Source organism: Callithrix jacchus, chromosome 7 (assembly GCF_049354715.1).
Source record: "Callithrix jacchus isolate 240 chromosome 7, calJac240_pri, whole genome shotgun sequence".
Lineage (NCBI taxonomy): Eukaryota > Metazoa > Chordata > Mammalia > Primates > Cebidae > Callithrix > Callithrix jacchus.
Window position 1 is genome coordinate 157,148,628 of NC_133508.1, and position 19,971 is coordinate 157,168,598.

General features: G+C 39.7%; 1 protein-coding gene across 9 annotated transcripts in view; it reads right to left on the reverse strand.

The window, feature by feature from the left end:
• The window catches only part of WARS2 (tryptophanyl tRNA synthetase 2, mitochondrial), a 130,489-nt gene that overhangs the window by 36,769 nt on the left and 73,749 nt on the right, over positions 1–19,971 (reverse strand). For 7 of the 9 annotated variants that reach the window (XM_078333083.1, XM_002751296.6, XM_035252611.3 and 4 more), the window contains one exon: positions 14,308–14,565. The exons of 1 other annotated variant lie outside the window; for it this stretch is intronic. In XM_078333083.1, coding sequence (XP_078189209.1) covers positions 14,308–14,565 — 258 coding nt within the window. The remainder of the gene's footprint in view (positions 1–14,307; positions 14,566–19,971) is intronic. One more of the 9 variants, XM_035252613.3, reaches the window with a different exon arrangement.

Here is a 19,971-nt window from a genome sequence, read left to right on the forward strand (position 1 = left end):
GAACTTCCTAGAGACTTATTGAATGGCTTTACCTAAAATACTGATAGCGATATGGACAATAAGGTCCAGGCTGAGGTGGTGTCAGATGGAGATGAGGAACTTGTTGTGACTAGGAGCAAAGGTGACTCTTATTATGTTTTAGCAAAGAGACCGGGCACATTTTGCCCCTGCCATAGAGATCTGTGGAACTTTGAACTTGAGAAAGATGATTTAGGGTATCTGGTGGAAGAAATTTCTAAGCAGCAAAGCATTCAAGAGGTGACTTGGGTACTTTTAAAGGTATTCAGTTTTATAAGGGAAGCAGAGCATAAACGTTTGGAAAATTTGCAGCCTGACTATGTGATAGAAAAGAAAAACCAGTTTTCTGGGGAGAAATTCAAGTCCACTGAAGAAATTTGCATAAGTAGCAAAGAGCCTAATGTTAATCCCCAATGCAATGGGGAAAATGTCTCCAGGCCCTGTCAGAGACCTTCACAGTGGCCCTTCCCATCAAAGGCCCAAAGGCTCAGGAGGAAAAAGTGGTTTTGCAGGCCAGACCCAGGGTACCTGTGCTGTGTGCAGTCTAGGGAGTTGGCGCCCTGTGTCCTAGCTGCTCCAGCTGTGGTTGAAAGGGGCCAACCCAGAGCTCGGGCTGTGGCTTTAGAGAGTGCAAGCCCCAAGACTTGGTAGCTTCCATGTGGGGTTGGGCTTGTGGGTACACAGAAGTCAAGAACTGAGGTTTAGGAACTTCTGCCTAGATTTCAGAAGATGTATGGAAACACCTGGATGCCCATGCAGAAGTTTCCTGCAGGGGTGGGGCCCTCATGGAGAACCTCTGCTAGGGCAGTGCAGAAGGGAAATGTTGGGTTGGAGCCCCCATGTAGAGTCCCCACTGGGGCACTGCCTAGTGGAGCTGTAAGAGGGCCACCATCCTCCAGACCCCAGAATGGTACATCCACCGACAGCTTGCCCTATGTGCCTGGAAAAGCCACAGACTCTCAACGCCAGCCTGTGAAAGCAGCCAGGTAGTACAGGGAGGCTATTCCCTGCAAAGCCACAGGGCTGGAGCTGCCCAAGATCAAGGGAACCCACCTCTCGTATCAGCGTGACCTGGATGTGGGCCTGGAATCAAAGGAGATCATTTGGGAGCTTTAAGATTTGACTGCTCTGCTGGATTTTGAACTTTCATGGGCCCTGTAACCCTTTTGTTTGGCTAATTTCTCTCATTTGAAATAGCTATATTTACCCAATACCTATACCCCCATTGTATTTAGGTAGTAACTAGCGTGCTTTTGATTTTACAGGCTCATGGGCAGAAGGGACTTGCCATATCTCAGAGAAGACTTTGGACTGTGGATTTTAGGTTAATGTTTAAATGAGTTAAGACTTTGGGGACTGTTGGGAAGGCATGATTGGTTTTAAATGTGAGGACATGAGATTTGGAAGGGCCAAGGGCGGAATGGTAAGATTTGGCTGTGTCACCACCCAAATCTCAACTTGACTTGTATCTCCCAGTATTCCCACATGTTGTGCCAGGGAGCCAGCAGGAGGCTTTGAATCATGGGGGCTGGTGTTTCCAGTGCTATTTTCCTGATAGTGAATAGGTCTCAGCAGATCTGATAGGTTTATCAGCGGTTTCTACTTTTGCTTCTTCCGATTTTTCTCTTGCCACTACTGTGTAAGAAGTGCCTTTCAGCTCCTGCCATGATTCCATTGCCTCCCCAGCCATGTAAAACTGTGTAAGTCCAATTAAACCTTTTTCTTCCCAGCCTCAGGTATGTCTTTATCAGCAGCATGAAAACAGATTAATACAATGATGTACAGTATATAGCTATCTTAAGGGTAAATCTCAAAAATCTTTTACTGATAGTCATGAGTGATAAAAAAATTTGAAATTCATTGAATCAGAAGATAGTATTTTCAAGCTTAAATAGAATATTTGTAAAAATTCGCCATTTGCTAAATTCAAGCTTTAAAAATACAAAAGCTCTGAAAGCATAGAGACTATATTCTTTGAGTAATATGCAATGGAATTAGAAATCAATATTTTAAAAAAGCTAACTGAAAAAAAGAGCCCTGTACTTGGAAATTTAAACACATACTTCTAAATAAATCATAGATCAAATAGGAAATAATAGTGAAAATTAGAAATTATTCAGAATCAGTTTAGTGAAAATACTATAACATATCACAACTTTGCCAATGCTGATAAAACAGAACTTAGAAGGACATTTATACTGCGCTCTTAAATGTTTATATTAGAAAGAATGGCTGAAAATTAATGAGGCCCGCTTAAAAAGTTAGTAAAAGCACAACCATATAATTTCAAAGAAAATAAAAGGGAGGAGGGAAAGAAAGTAATGAAATAAAAAACAAAGGAAGCAGGAGTTTGAGACTAGCCTAGACAACATGGAAAACCCCATGTCTACTAAATAAGAATACAAAAATTAGCAGGCATGGTGGCAGGCACCTGCAATCCCAGCTACTTGGGAGGCTAAGGCATGAAAATCACTTGAACCCAGAAGGCAGAGGTTGCAGTGAGCCAAGATCACGCCACTGTGCTCTGGCCTCGGTGGCAGAGTCGGACTTCGTCTCAAAAAAAAGGAAAAGGAAAGAAAAGAAATAAAACACAAAGATATAGTAAGAGCCTCATAAAATCAAAAATACATCCTCTAAATTGTTAACACAGTAGTCTCTAACAAAATTTATCAAGAGGAAGCAAAAGAACAAAGGCATTTCAAGGAAAAAACCCCACAGAAGGTACTGGTTATAAAAATTTCAGCTTTCCAGCATAAATTAGGATTTTAGAAAACATGTATCCATCATTACGTGTTAGACAGCTTCCAATATGTCAAGACATTCCTGATGAGAGCTGTGGTAATATTTACCAATGTGATTTATTTAAAATATTGTAAATAAAATGTGACCGAATTTATAAGATCTATATAACTCAGTCTTACACGTGAAAAGCAAAACTTACCACAGTCAAGAGATAATATAACAGGACAGCTATCGCACTAGGCCATTATAGAGTACTTAAAACACATACTCCAGAATCATACAACCGTAAAGGAAAATACTGAATTGACTATATTAAAAAACAACAACAGCAGCTACAAAAAACTCTGAACAACAGACAGCATTTAGAAACTAAAAAACCAAGTACAACTGGAAAATGATATGTATTATAAAGGACTGGAATATGAATGTGGAAAGAATATATAGAGAACCCATACAAGTCAATAGGAAGATATAAATAATTTTAAAAGTGGGCAAAAGATATGAGAAAACAATTTATAGAAGAAAACAAAGGGGTTAAAACATAAGAAGTAAATGCTTAACCTTAACAGTAGTCAGGGAAATTCAAATGAAAACCACAATAAGATGGCATGTTTCACGCATTATAATGGCACAAGTCCTATGTCCAATAATGCCAACCATTGCGGAGGAAAGCTCCTGTTTGCGGTAATGGAAGTTAGAATGCCGCTTTGGAGAACCAGCTGGCAACATCCACCGAGGCTGATGATAATCCCGATGATCCTCCTGAATATGCTCTTAGGCATACATTCATACACCTAAAGAAAGTCTTCCATATGTGTACAAAAGGCATAGACAAGTATGCCCTCTGTGGCATCGTTTGTAGTAATAAAGTTAAAAAAAAATCTAAATATCCTTTGCCAGGCAAATGGATACACTGTGAAGGAGCCAGACAATGCAAACAGTATAGCAGTCAAACTAAATAAATCCCAAGCATGTGACATTGTACACAAAAAAATAGATGCAAGAGGGTATGTGCAGCACGCTGCCACTCATGGAGTTTTTTTTTTTTGAGATGGAGTTTCACTCTTGTTACCCAGGCTGGAGTGCAATGGCGCGATCTCGGCTCACCGCAACCTCTGCCCCCTGGGTTCAGGCAATTCTCCTGCCTCAGCCTCCTGAGTAGCTGGGATTACAGGCACGCACCACCACGCCCAGCTTATTTTTTGTATTTTTGGTAGAGATGGGGTTTCACCATGTTGACCAGGATGGTCTCGATCTCTTGACCTCGTGATCCACCCGCCTCAGCTTCCCAAAGTGCTGGGATTACAGGCGTGAGCCACCGCGCCCGGCCACTCACGTAGTTTTAAAACATGCCACACTAATAATATAGATTGTTAACAGCTACATCATATGCATTACAAATATTAATACGTTTGTGGGAATGATGAGTATCCAGTGAATATAACAGTGGCTACCTCTGGGAAGGCAGAGCGGAAAAGGGCATTACAGCTAAGCAGAAAAGCTTCTATTATATTTGTGACGTTTAACGTGTAAAAATCAAAAGTATATGAAGCAAGTATGCCGAAAGGTAAGCAACTCGAAAGGCAGCCATGCAGCTTCACACTTTTCTGAATGTTTTAGTATTTCTTTAAAAGTCCTCAAAAAACCTTCAACAACAAACTCTTCTGAAAATACATTATTATTGAAGATAAAAAGGGGCATTACCGTTTAACTTTCTCTCCATCTGCGAATCCCATTCTGCCCTTATACAAATCCCTCAATATCAAGGAACCTAGGGTGGGAGCATTGTGCATAGTGGAAGAGGGGGACTGAAAGTTAACATTTGCTAGACAAGACATATTACCTTATTTAAATTCCTATTATGACATTAAAAATGGAGTTCAGGGAGCCTGACCAACTTGCCCACTGTCTCACAACCAAAAAGAAGTGGCAGTAAGATTCAAGCTGAGTATGTCTGGCTTCAAAGCCTGTATTTTTTTTTTCACTATTGTTCTGACAGCAAGAAAACTCTTCTTGAAGGTATAGTTAACCTATAACCCGTACCTACGTCCAGGATAGAAGTCACACAAGTATTGCAACTTGCTCATCAAGTGACACAGGGGTACAGATCTAGGGAAGGACGTGGTCTTATTGGAAACTACAGAGAAGGAAATATATGCAGAGTTTGATTATATAATAGTTTTCCAACCTTATTATTTATGCCATGGGCCATTTAGATTCTTATCTCCCCCTAGGAACTTTGGAGGTGATGCCAATTTTACAAATATATTCGTTCCCCGAGTTCACTAATCTATGCAGACGTTTTCTCCTTTTCCATGGCGAGCTGAAACAGCTCCTGTTGTTGGCAGCGAACAACTTCGAGGTTTAACAAGTATAAATACACTCAAATATGTTTCCTAAATGACCAGAATAAATGTAAGCACTAGACTCTCTGCTCAGCTTAAGGCCTTGGTTTTACACCGCTAAGGCAAGGGACAGTTGGTGAGTATAAATAACTTTTATTTATGTACAGTAAGCCAAGAAATATGTAGTCCCTCTCTGGCTGTCATTCACAAACCAATTTGTCCATAGCCTCTCTTCTTCTGTGATTATTGATTTTTGTTTCCTGGGAAACAACATAACTCTAATTAGAGAACGAGGCCACATTCCAGAGCTGCAGATCCCCCTCTCCTCCCTCGACTTTTCCCTGGTCTGTCTGGACCCTTGTAACACAGTATCTGGTGGCCCCAACTGTCCTGGCGGAAATGCAGTGCCTAGACCCACGTTCCTGCTTTCTTTCTTCCATCTACAGAGTAACAGTGAAAGATGTAGAGGCCTGTACCACAGGCAGCTGTGGGACTCAGATTGGAGCTGCGTTCAGCACTGCTGGCTTGCTAGAAATGAGACCATTGACTCTGGCACGGGGATGGAAACGTCTGCCAAACACGCACATAGGCATGACCCCTTCCCATGCCGTTTCTCTCTCTCACGTACACACACACACACACACACCCCTACCTTTGAGAGGAGAGGGTCTACAAAATTCCCCACATATGGTGAACATATTTTAGGGGAAGCACATGACTAGAGGCCAGTGGGAGAGAAAGAAAAAGAAAATAATGAGAAAAATCTTCGGTGAGTCTGAATTGTCCCAGTCAGACTGCTGAGAAAGAATGCAAAAGGCTGGAGATGAAAATTATTGGTAGAAGTCAGCATTGTAACATAGCTAAATCCTTTCCCTGGTTCAAGCCATTATTAGAACTTTTTCTGATGTTCAACAATAGGACATGGGAAAAGAGTATAATTTAGCTGTAAGTAATTTGCTTAACACAATGAACATACCTGAAAAAAGCACATTATAAAAATACTTTTCTCTAACTCAGTTTCAAAAATCCTTAGTTTTACTTGTAAATAATTGCATGGTGGGGAGGTGGGTATAACTAATGCCAACTGGCATTGGCTCCCAAAACATTAAGTAAAATTGTTTTTTAAATTCTTATCCTTTCTGTTACATATTTCATGATCAATTAAATGCTTAGGTACACTACAAACCTACCAGTATAAAGGAACTAGCAAAATAATCTTTTAAAAATATAATTTCTAATTTATCTGTTTTGTAAGTTAAGAACTGATTTATCAAATTTTCTCAAAACCAGAAGGAAGTATCCTGGCTTCTGCTTTAAAGAGTTATTGGTAGAAGTTAATCAGATCATCCAGGCACAAAATAAACTGATAATAAAAGGTCTGCGTAACTTAAAGAAACGCTGGCCTAGTATCCTCTGGGGCTTCGTTCTTAAAGTGCCTTCCAGTTAAACTGAGATTAGCTGTTTACCTAAGGGCAGGAGAGAGGTGCTGATGGATTTTTAGTAGAAAGGTGACTGTGGTTGCCTTGTGGGAATAAACTGCCAAACTGTGAGGTTAGGTCCGGAGTGAAGGGGTAATTTAATTGTTCAGGTAAGAAATAATGAGGGCCTTGAGGTCAGCTCCAACTCCCGACTTCCCCTCTCCAAGCACCTCCAGAGGCAGAGATGGGAGGGCTGGGGAAGGGTGCATAGGCGGCAGGCAGAGCAAGGTTCCCGCCTCATGAGTGCATCTTCCAGAAGTGGTACTTGACAGGAAAACTGGGAAAGCCTTCGCTTTGCCACCTGTGAGCTGTGTGACCTTAGGCAGCTAATGAAAAAGCTCTGCATGCTGGGTATTTCCTAAGTATCAGGTACTGCTCAAAGACCATTTAAAATGATCTATCTCTACTAAAAATACAAAAATGGTGATCTATCTCTACTAAAAATGCAAAAATACATCAGCACCTCTCTCCTGCCCTTAGGTAAACAGCTAATCTCAGTTTAACTAGAAGGCACTTTAAGAACGAAGCCCCCGAGGATACTAGGCCAGCGTTTCTTCTGCTGCCCGCTAAGTTACGCAGACCTTTTATTAGCAGTTTATTTTGTGCTTGGATGATCTGATTAACTTTTCAATTTACTTAATCGCTTCATACCTTAATTTATTCATTAGTGAAAGATAACAGTACTATCTAATTCCTGTGGCTGTTTTGATGATTAAGAGAGAAATCTTAAATTAATTCAGAGAGAAGTGCACATGAAATGGCTTGGTAAACCTAACACTTTTTTTTTTTTTTTTTTTGAGACACAGTCTCACTCTGTGGCCCCGGCTGGAGTGCAGTGGTGTGATCTCTGCTCACTTCCACCTCCACCTCCTGAGTCCTAGCGATTCTCCTGCCTCAGCCTCCTTAGTAGCTGGGATCACAGGCACAGGACACCACGCCCAACTAATTTTTGTTTTTTTTGTAGAGACAGGGTTTAACCCTGTTATTCAGGCTGATTTGGAGGTCCTGAGCTCAAGTGACCTGCCTGCCTCAGCCTCCCAAAGTGCTGGGAGTACAGGTGTAAGCCACCAGGTCGAGCCAAATTTACACATTTAAAAATAGTTTTCTGGCCAGGCACAGTGGCTCACACCTATAATCCCAGCACTTGGGGAGGCCGTGACAGGAGGATTGCTCGAGCCCAGGAGTTTGAGGCTGCAGTGAGCTATAACTCCACCACTGCATTCCAATCTGGGTGACAGAGTGAGACTCTGTCATTCATAAATAAATAAATAGTTTCCTAATAAACAAGGGTTTCTAATTTTTTTAATAAATCTGAAAATGCTATATTCGTTTTTAGCCCCCATCTATTGGAAACTACACAGCTTGATCACCACACACTTATTAGAATTACTATCACTAAAAAGATAAACCAGGCATGGTGGCTCCTGCCTGTAATCCCAGCACTTTGGAAGGCTAAAGTGGGGAGATCACTTGAGGTCAGGAGTTTGAGACCAGTCTGGCCAACATGGTGATCTATCTCTACTAAAAATACAAAAATAAGCCAGGCTTGGTGGTGGGTGCCTGTAATCCCAGCTACTGGTGAGGCTGAGGCAGGAGAATTGCTTGAACCAGGAGGCAGAGGTTGCAATGAGCCGAGGTCGTGCCACTGCACCTTAGCCTGGGCAAGAGAGCAAGATTCTGTCTCAAAACAAAAACAAAAAAAAAAAAACAAGATAACAAGTGTTGGCAAAGATGTGGAGAAAAGAGAACCCATGCACAGTGTTGGTGAGAAAGTAAGTCAGCACAGCCACTATGGAAGGCAGTACAGTGGTTCCTCAATAAAATTAAAAACAGAACTACCATACAGGCCACAGTCCCTCTAATGGGTATATATCCAAAGGAGATAAACTCACCGTGTCAGAGACATCTGTGCCCTCATGTTTACTGCAGCGCTATTCACAATAGCCAAAATACGGAATCAACCTAAATGTCTCTCGATAGATGAATAGATAGAGAACATACAGTATATACACACAACAGAATACTATTCAGCCTTAAAAAAAGATATCCTCCCAGTTTTGACAACATGGATGAGCCCAGAGGACATATTGTTATATGAAAGAAGCCCAGCACAGAAAGTACTGCATAAGCTCACTTATATGTCAAATCTAAAAAAATCGAGCTCATAGAAACAGAGTAGAATGGGACAAGAGGAAATGGGAAGATGTTGGTCAAGGGACACAAAATTTCAGTTAGACAAGCGGAGTGAGTTCAAGAGATCTATGGTAAACATGGTGACCACAGTTAATAGCAATGTATTGTATACCTGAAAATCACTTAAAGACGGATAAGTATGTGAGGTAATGTGTATGTTATATGGCTTGATTTAGCCATTTTTAAATATATACATATTTCAAAGCATCATGTTGTTCACAATAAATATATGCAATTTTTGTCTGTTTAAAATAAAGAAGAAAAAAATCTTCCCAGCATTGCCTATTAAAAAGAAGAAAAGAAAAAAGAAAAAAAGACAGTTATTGATGATCGATTTTTGTATTACAAACATAATCATCACCGTGATGATCTTTTACCTACTAGAACTCTGCAAACATGCGGTCACGTGGTTAACATAATAATTGTTTCCAGAAGACTAGCTTATTCACTTATACTTCTACTTGACAATGGTTCTAAGAAGCAAAAGCCAATACATGCCTTCATGGCTGTAAGATAAGGCACGAGGAGGACCTTTCCATCATCATCCGTGAAAAAACTGAAGCTTCCTGTCCATTCTAAAAGGAGCTGATGTCTCTAATCTTCATTTCTAGGCAATCCATGGGCAGTAGGTAAGCACAGCTTCTACTCAAATTAATGAAAATTGTGATGAGCAACTATGTGGGACAGTAGTTTATAGTCACTAACCATCAGCTAACACAGATTAATGTAAAGAGAAAGCAACTAAAAAGGAAGGGTTAAGTTAAAAATAATTAAGTTTAGAGCAAACAAAAAAAAAACTTGACCAATATATGAAAGGTGAGGGGAAAAAAGTAGATGCATAAAAAATCAAAGTTGAATTCTCTTCCAGCACAGGACTAACTTTATAGGAAATATATCAAAATGTGGTGAACAAATCAAAAGGCATTTAGAAAGAGGCTTAAGATCCACAATCAAATGTAATATATGAACCTTGGTAGATCTTCACTCAAACAAGCTTACTATAAAAGACATTTTTGGAGAATCAGGGTAATTTGGGTATTCTATGATAATACAGAATTATCATTGTTAGATGCCATTACAATGTTATGGTTATGTAAGAAAATTTCCTGAATTTCTAGTGGCACACTAAAATACTTAGGAATTGGAATGCCATGATATGTGGTATCTACTTTGAAATACTTCAACAAAGAAAATAACATCGACCAGGCACAGTGGCTCATTCCTATATTCCCAGCACTTTGGAAAGCCGAGGTGGGAGGATCACTTGGGCCCTGGAGTTTGAGACCAGCCTAGGCAACATTGTGAGATCCTGTCTCTCCAAAAAAAAATTTTTTTTAAAGCCCAGGTGTGGTGGAATACGCCTGTAGTTCCAGCTATTACTCAGGAGGCTAAGGCAGGAGGATCTTGAGCCCAGGAGTTCGAAGCTGCAGTGGGCTATGATTGCACCACTGTACTCCAGCCTGGGCAACAGAGCAAGACCCTGTCTTTATTTAAAAAAAAAAAAAGAAAGAAAGAAAGAAAAGGAAGTAACATCAGTAAGACAGATAACAAATGTTAACAAGGGATAAGGGTAGTGTATACTATTCTCTCTATTGTTACACATTTTTAAAATATTTTAAAATTGCATTGTGTTTTAATAAAAGGGGGACAGAAAGCCTGATAAAATATCCCATCCATCCATGCATAGAGTTGTAATAAGGTTGGCTGCCTGAGTCAAAGAAGGAAATGGCTAAAACCAAGTTTATCTTCGATTACAAAGATACCTGAGGAAAATTTTTATACTGCCTTTGTGGGACAAACTGTATAATGTAGGCAAGAGGAGCACCTGCCTTCAATTTTGCTGGCAAACTATCAAAATTCTCCACAATGGAGGTGAAGTGAGGGATGGTAGGAGGCTAATTATTAAACAGCTTTACAACTGAATCAAGGCTACGGGGAGAAGATGGGCACATCCCCGTCAACTCCGTCCCTTCCACTCTCTGACCTGGAGCCCCACTGTCTTGGAGCCAAGGATCTCATTAGGTTCTATCTAAAGAGAAGGTGAATTCTGTCCCTCCTTTATTGGGAAATCTTTACAAAGTCTCCCATATTGTGGGCTACTTTTTCAAATGCTATTTTGAACAACAAAGTACCACATGGAAGAAGATATCTCAATTACTGCACATTTTAGATGCTTATAAGGTCACTGCTAACTTTACAATGCAGAAAAAAAATTATAATATGGTAAGTGTTCCTGAGAGAATGCGCTCAAAGTACAAGAATAGGATGTAGTCGGGCAGGGCACGGTGGCTCACGCCTGTAATCCCAGTACTTTGGGAGGCCGAGGCGGGTGGATCACGAGGTCAAGAGATCGAGACCATCCTGGTCAACACGGTGAAACCCCGTCTCTACTAAAAATACAAAAAAAGTTAGCTGGGCGTGGTGGCGCGTGCCTGTAATCCCAGCTACTCGGGAGGCTGAGGCAGGAGAATTGCCTGAACCCAGGAGGCAGAGGCTGCGGTGAGCCGAGATCGTGCCATTGCACTCCAGCCTGGGTAACAAGAGTGAAACTCCGTCTCAAAAAAAAAAAAGAATAGGATGTAGTTGTAAATAAGCCTTTAATATTAAAGATCACTTTAAAAAGCAATCTGGCAAGTGGTTACTTTGTGGAGATTAGACATCTATCTACAAGAAGTATGAAAACAGGTACTTAGCTGGGAATACAATTTTTAAAGATTTATCAGATAAGGATCAAAAGACAGCTTGTATTAAAAACCGCTTAGATGAAGAGAAGATGATGTGCTTTGCAAAATGCATTAGGTGACTCAAAAAGTGGCTCCAGTGATGAGCAGCTCTCCAGCGTCGGCAACTGATGTGAAGTTTGAAGCACATTCTTTTCACAAAGAAGGTGAGAGTGCTTTTGAAATAGGATGACCAAGAAGGTGAGGGATCTGGGGACAGCTAGTTTGTAGAAGGCAAGACCTATTCAGTAAGGACCTACAGGGTAAAGACCTGTAAGATACAAATGGTACATAATAAATGTCTCTGCAAGTATTTGAAGAAGCAGAGTTGATTTATTGGTTTTTTTACAAAGCAGAAATTAAATGAACGAATGGAATTTATATGGAGGTAGATATTTGATCAATAAAAGCAAGGATTTTATAGTAACCGGCTCTGTCCAACACTGAATTTGAAAAGCCATGTGTAAGTTAAGCCTTCGTGACCAAATATAAGGAATGAAGTTGAGGCAAATTGCCTTTATGGTCCTTTCAATGACCAGATTCCATGAATTTATCAAATGATCTCCAAGCTGGCAACAAAGTTGATAACTGCATTTATTTTTAAATATACAGTTGGCCTTCTGAATTTGTGTGTTCTGCATCCATGGGCTCCACTGAACAGCAGACTGAAAATATTCAGAAAAAAATGTAATAAAAAATAATACCACCACTATATATACACTTTCAAACTGATGACTTTGTGCTGTTGACTGATCTCCTTGTGAGATTAGTCATAAAAAGGAATGAAATCATGTCTTTTGCAGCAATATGGAGGCCAACATGAAATAGAGACCATTACCCTAAGGGGAATCATTCAGAAACAGAAAGTCAAATATTGCATGTTCTCACTTACAAGTGGGAACTAAACAACAGGTCGACATGGACATACAGAGAGGAGTAGCGGGCATTAAAGACTCCAAAAGCAGGGAAGAGGATGCTGGTTGAAAAATCACCGATGGAGTGCAACGTTCACTATTCAGGTGACAGGTGCACTAAAAGCTCAGACTCCACCGCTGTGCAACATATCCATGTAACAAAACTGCACATACACCCTCCTAATCTCTAAAAATTAAAACAATTTAAATATACACATATTAAGTCAGTGTGTGTACAGGCATCAAAAAATAACAATACCACAATAGAAAAATAAAAATAAAAAAAATACAGTATAACAACTATTTGCATAACATGTACATTGCATTAGGTATTATAAGTAATGTAGAGATGATTTAAAATATACCATAGAATATGTGTCGGTTATATGCAAATATGATTCCATTCTATAGAAGGAACTTCAGCATCCGCAGATTTTGGTAGCTTTGGGGGTCCTGGAACCAACATTCTTTGGATGCCAAGGGATCATTATACTGTTTTCATTTATCGCGCTTTTTTTTTAGACTGGCTGCTCTGTAAGAATCATTACATTAAGTTTTATGTGTAACAAAACATATACAAAAATGATAGAAATGTACAATCAAGGAAGGTTATATATATGCATGCACGTTAACATGTACCATAGCATGTATAACATCCCATTCCTTGCCTGGGCTTTGTCCTAAGATTAAAGCAGATATGCAACAAAGGCATGATCTAGTTACAATTTTCAACTTTTTCTAGGGTGTATTTTGATTGCCTTGTCTCTAGGCCAGACTATCTGCCTGTCCAAGAATAAACTGATTCATCCACAGTGAAGGTATGAGTCAAATATTTTGGCTTTGCTCTGAAGCCTTTCTTGGCTTGGACACGAGACACTGGGACTTTGTCTTCCAATTTCCCAACCTGTTCTCAAATCATCTCAAAAACTATTAAACAAAGAATTAACAATGGGAATTATCCAACAGAGCTTCCAAATACAACATCTAATAAAGCAACGTTGAAATTACATAAAACTTTTGGTCACTAATTTCTGTCCTTGATCACAAGGAGATTAGTCAATAGTGCAAAGTCATCAGTTGGAAAGCAACCCTACACAGCAAAACAATTCCAGGGCTAGAAGTACCAATGAAACACAACTCTTTGGTATATGAAGCATCATAAACTTCCTAACACAGTGGAGGAAAAGCGGATACTCTTGCAATATAATGATACTTAATGATATAAACACAAGTAAAACATTAAACTGAGATAATTACATTTGAAAAAGTCACCTTCGAACAATTTTTTTTTTTTTTTTTTTTTTTTGAGATAGAGTCTTGTTCTGTCACCAGGCACCAGGCTGGAGTTCAGTGGCACAATCTCAGCTCACTGCAACCTCCGCCTCCCGAGTTCAAGCAATTCTCCTGCCTCAGCCTCCCCAGTGGCTGGGACTACAGGCACGTACTACCATGTCCTGCCCATTTTTGTATTTTTATTTTTATTTTTTATTTTATTTTATTTTGAGACGGAGTTTCGCTCTTGTTACCCAGGCTGGAGTGCAATGGTGCGATCTCAGGTCACCACAACCTCCGCCTCCTGGGTTCAGGCAATTCTCCTGCCTCAGCCTCCTGAGTAGCTGGGATTACAGGCACACGCCACCATGCCCAGATAATTTTTTGTATTTTTAGTAGAGACAGGATTTCACCATGTTGGCCAGGATGGTCTTGATCTCTTGACCTCGTGATCTGCCCTCCTCAGCCTCCCAAAGTGCCAGGATTACAGGCTTGAGCCACCGTGCCCAGCCCTCTTCAAACAATTTTTAAAAATCACAAGCAGGGGCTATATAAACCATTCAACATTTTTTCCTCAAATAATCTGCAAATAAAAGTTTTCTCAGTTCTAATCTGAGAAGCTGACCTGAGATTGCTGAAAAAGGATGCTTTTTTCTGGGTTTATGCCGCAGGCGAGGAGAGTGGCAGTCATGTCCAGGATGCTCTGCCGAAGGACAGCGGGGTCTTGGGGGACAGTGATGGAGTGAAGGTCAACAATGCTGTACAGCACAGAGTCATATTCATCCTGCAACCTCACCCAGTTCTCAATGGCTCCCAGGTAATTGCCCAGATGGGGGATTCCTGTAGGTTGAATGCCAGAAAACACTCGCTTCTTGCTGTCTTTCTGGAACAAAGGAAAACAATCATATTTGCTTTTGAGGCAGAATCCATGAATCTGATGCCCACGTTATCACAGCTATGGGAGCTAGTTCTATTTTTGTAAACTACAATCTGACAGTCATGATTGTCCATTTATTTTGGGCCTACTCTGTAACTCTCTATGCTAGGTACTACTAAGGACAAAAAAATGATATTAAAAATGTTTTTGCACTCAAACGTGTACAAATGCAAAGATGTATAAGAAAAGATCAGCAGCCGGGTGCGGCGGCTCATGCCTGTAATCCCAGCACTTTGGGAGATCGAGGAGAGTGAATCATCTGAGGTCAGGAGCTCGGGACCAGCCTGGACAACATGGTGAAACCCCGTTTCTACTAAAATACAAAAATTAGCCGGCCGTGGAGGTGTGCCTGCAATCCCAGTTACTCGGGAGCCTGAGGGTGGGAGAATCGCTTGAACCTGGGAGGCAGAGGCTGCGGTGAGCCAAGATAGCATCACTGCACTTCAGCCTAGGCAACAGAGCGAGACCCCATCTAAAAAAAAAAAAAAGAAAGAGACGAGAAGGGAGGAGAGGGGAGGGGAGGGGAGGAGAGGAGCGGGGATCTGCATCCAAGAGAATGTGATCTAATTGGAGACAGACGATATCGTCCATAAAAAGGTAAGTAAAGGTATAATGCGGTACCATGATCACGGCCAGTTTGGAATGATACAGAGTAGGGTTCAGAGAGGAATTCCCAAGAGGAAAAGAGAACTGTGGTTTGGTGGTCAATGAGGAAGCCTTCAGACATAGAATCAAATTTCACTGGAGATTAAAGGGGCCTCAAGGGCTTTTCATGTGATTTCATTTATTTTGCAGTTAAGGAAATGAAGGCCTTGGGATCAGACTACTAAAGACTACTGCTGTTGCCTTAAGATTTTTTTAAAAATACCGTTGATATTCTAATTTAATGTATAAGATCTTGGGCTAGAAATTAGGAAACATACACTCTATTTCTAATATTATTTCCTAATAAGATTATTTAAATTTTCTATGCCTGGGTTTCCTTTTAACTTTTAATAAAACCATATTTGGGTTTTCAATTATTCAAAAGAAGATTTTAATTCTAGACAATTATTTAAATTATAAAAAACATTTGTACCCTGGTCATGTTTTCCCTTTGGTTTATACTTCCTAATACTGAAGTTATAATAGGAAAATGAAAAGAAAAAAATGCAATACAAATTTTTAAAAATGCTATTTTCCCCTGAATTATTTTACAATACATTCCACAGTGAAAAACCAAACATCAGTATGTATCAATAAATGTGCTGTAATCAAAAGGCTCTGAAGAATAAAATGCCTTGTTATCATTTTTAACCAGCTCCACAACAAAACAGTAAGAGCAGCAATAATTTACTGAACAGCTACCATGTTGCAGGCATTTACGCTCAGTGCTTTATATAAATTAATGCATTTAATCCTTATAATACCTTTTATTGCAGGCATATTATTATCTCCAATTTCCAGATGAGAGAAGTAAGGCTCACAGAATTTACTAGATTGCCCATGGTCACACAGCTAGTAGGTGGAGAAGTTGAGGTTTCAGGCCAAGTATCACTCTCGTCAAAGCCCATGTATGTTCCCTCTACTAGCTACCGTCTATTAAGACTTTATCATATTCATTGTATTAATTTTGTAACTTTTCAGTTGGTTTAAAAATTTGCAAAACAAAAATTCACGGGGACAAAAAAGACCATTCTTACACAGGTATCTTTGCACATTATGAGCCAAGTTTTTCTAGTGTCTATACCTAGGAGAATTGCTGAGTCAGATGTATGTGTATGTATCTTCAACCGCAGTACTTCCAAGTGGTGAACTATTCCTAACTATGTAACATTATACACTTTCTACCTAGCTCCTGTGGTTTCATATCCTCATCAACACTTGGTATTGGCAGTCTTTTTGTTTTTGCCTAATCTAATGGAAATGAGGTAGAATCTCAGTATGGTTTGATTCTCTTTGATTATTAAAGAAGTTGAGAACTCTTTTTATGATTATTGGCTACTTTTACCTCCTCTTCTATGAAGAGCCTACTTAAATTATTAGGCCTATTTTTCTCAGATTGGATTGTCTTTTATTGATTTAAGAAGGTATGTATTCTAGATGCTAATATTCTGTCAATTACATGTAGAGCGAATATTGTCTTACTGTGTGGCTGTCTTCTCTTTATGTTATCTTTTAATAAAGACAAGCACTTAATTTTACAAATCAAATATATAACTTCTGATAACAGACTACTGTATCATAGAAGAAATCTTTCAATGCCCTGCAGTTATGAAGGTGCATGTGTGTGCGTGCATATATGGATATATACGTATAGCTGTACACACAAATGTAGACATATATAAAATGTGTGTGTGTGTGTGCATGTGTGTTTGGGCTTTAAAGTTTTATCTTTACTCTTCACATTTAGGTCTGTATCTATCTGGAGTATTTTGCATATGGTGTCAGATAAGCATCTAATTTCTTCTTTTATTCCCTATATGAATATCTGATTATTCTAGCACCATTTATTGAAAAGACTGTCTCTTCCTACTGCTTTGAAATGCCATCTCCATAAAAAATCAAGGATCCCTGTATGAAGAATCTGGTAAGGGTCTGGTCTTTCAATTCTGACTCATTAGTCTATCTGCAACTGTGTCATTATCACATTGCTTTTTAAAAATAGCGGGTGGATCACGAGGTCAAGAGATCAAAACCATCCTGGTTGACATGGTGAAACCCCATCTCTACTAATAATACAAAAAAAAAAAAAATTAGCTGGGCATGATGGTGCGTGCCTGTAATCCCAGCTACTCAGGAGGCTGAGGCAGGAGAATTGCCTGAACCCAGGAGGCAGAGGTTGCAGTGAGCCGAGATCGCACCATTGCACTCCAGCCTGGATAACAAGAGCGAAACTCCATCTCAAAAAAAAAAAAAAATACATCTTGGGACCTAGTAAAGTGAGGCTTTCCACCTTCCTTTTCTTCAAGAGCACTTTACCCATCCTTGGCCCTTTACACATATCAATATATTTTAGAATCATCTTGTCAAGTCTCAAGAGGAAAAAAAAACCTGTTGATTTTTTCTTCTTTTGAGGTCAGATTAGAAGCTGCAGTTGTTGGCTGGGGTTGCTGATGGGGATCACACTGCAGCCATAGATTGTTTCAAGGAGAACTGGCATCTTTATAATGTTGAGTTCTCCTATCCAGAAGGCCACAAAGCATGTTAGGTCTTTTTTATACCTAATACTAGCTCTGAAAGCGAATCTACTTTTGATACGTGAGTGGCAAGGCCACTTAAATTTGGCATTTCCAAACCCTACAAGTATAGTCTATTTTCCTCTCAACTCGTAAGATGGCAGTCGTAAGACGGAGTGCTGCACCACAGTTCCATGGTCCAGAACCGTGCTTGATCCAAGAACTCGGGAGGAGATGCAAAGGGCTTGTGGCTCTGAGGATATAAACAATGTCACTAAGGTGACTGAGAACAAATAGAATCTTACACTCAGAATCACAAACATGCACAGAAAGGGCTTTTAAGTGATGAAATCCCCAAATCATAATTTAGAAACAATATTTTAAAAATAATTCCTACTTGAGAATTGAGACAGAGAGAGAAGTTAGCGCAGAATGAGTACCTATTAGTAAGGCTTCCTCCAGGACCTAGCAACCTTAACCAGCTCTGGGTTCCTGATATGGGAATAAGCCAAGGAATTTTCAGTGCAGCAAGAATGATTAATGGGCTTTGGGGACTGATTGATGAAGAGAGAAAGCGAAGCAGAAAAACAAACTCTGAAGTTAATAAATGGAAAGGAAAAAAATGCCATCCTGAAATACTTGACCTAAGAAGATAAGGGACTGTTTACGGTAATGTAAAGGGTTATGAAGACTAGGAATTTTATGTTGAAAAAACTGGGGATTTTTCACATATATTCCTCCATCTTCAAACTCAGAAATTATTCCCCAGGAGAAATGGAGAAAACATATTCTTGAGAAAACTGGAAGAGAAAAGCAGCAGAGAAAAGACTGTGGGAAAAAAAGTATCGTGACCAGTGGGAATGGGGTAGACAGGATTTAATACATCTTTTCCATTCTCTAGTTTCTGAGATTCTAGACGTTAGTGTAGAGGGAATGATATTATCAGGCGATGAGAGCAACAAGCAGTGTTTTGTTCATTTTTCAAGGCGCTATTAAAAAAATACAGCCTCTAAATGGGAACTGGATTCCTGGTCTTAAAAATATACAGAGAGCGTCCTGCTCTTCTGCAGTGAGTTTATGTTCCCGTCTGTTCCCTCTGCAAGAGTCAGCAGGTGGCCCGACGGCATGGCAGGGGAGACATGCCAGGTATCATGAAATCACGGGGTTGGAATGTGGAGTTCGGGTGGTGGGAGGATGGGGGTTCTGTGTTCAAAAGCGCTAGAGTTAGAAAAGAATGAAAACGAAAGGAGCTTGGCCTTCCCATGGGTTTGGACAGGAGACAAACCATAAAGAAAACAGCTTCTAGCCTAGCCCACAGGCATTCATTCAAGGGGAAGCCTGCAGCATCAACCTGCAATTCCACTGCAGTAGGCAGAGGATAAAAAAGAAGTGTGTTATAAAGTAGGTCTTCATTTCATTTCAGGTGTATTTCCTTGTTAAATGCCACTTCCCACCAATACATTTCTTGGCTCATTTTTATAACAGAACCAGCAGTACCAAATCCCTGGGGAGCTTCAGGCCTGGGATTTCATATATACCAGAAGGGAGGATGGGTATTCAAATCAAACGTAGAGTATACTTATCATTTTAACAGACATTGCTGAAACTATTCCTGTTGTACTGAGCACATCCAAAATGTATAAATTCCTTAATTTTCTTACTCTACTGAAAACCAACTGAAAAATCCCAAGTTATTAATTATGGCAAAAGAATTTTTGTGATTAACTTAAGAGAGCTTCTGTCGTTAATTTCAAGTGAATAAGATACATTAAGAGAACACTGCCTGCTAGCTTTGAAACATTTTCAGCTTCAGTACAGTGGTGAGAAACAAAGACTTCAGCTAAAGATCTCAGGACTCTTCTTACAAAGTCCTGCTTGTATCCATCTGTAACAGGAATTGTTCATTCATCATACTTGTTTTAACTGCAGTCAAAGGTAAACCACAAACTTGGCTCAATGGCCACACTATGTCTTATTGGTTACATAAATGGCATTTTATCACAGATTGTGATAAAAAAAAAAAAGTACTCAATAACATTACCAGCTAATTGGGATGAAAATCTCTTTCTGTAAATTTATGTATTCTTCTAATTGTGTATAAATTTAAAAATATCGTTTAAAGCTCTCACTCCTTAGCTCCGCCTTTCTCAATTCTATCATTTACAATGCCTTACTATTTCAATCCTACGTCCCT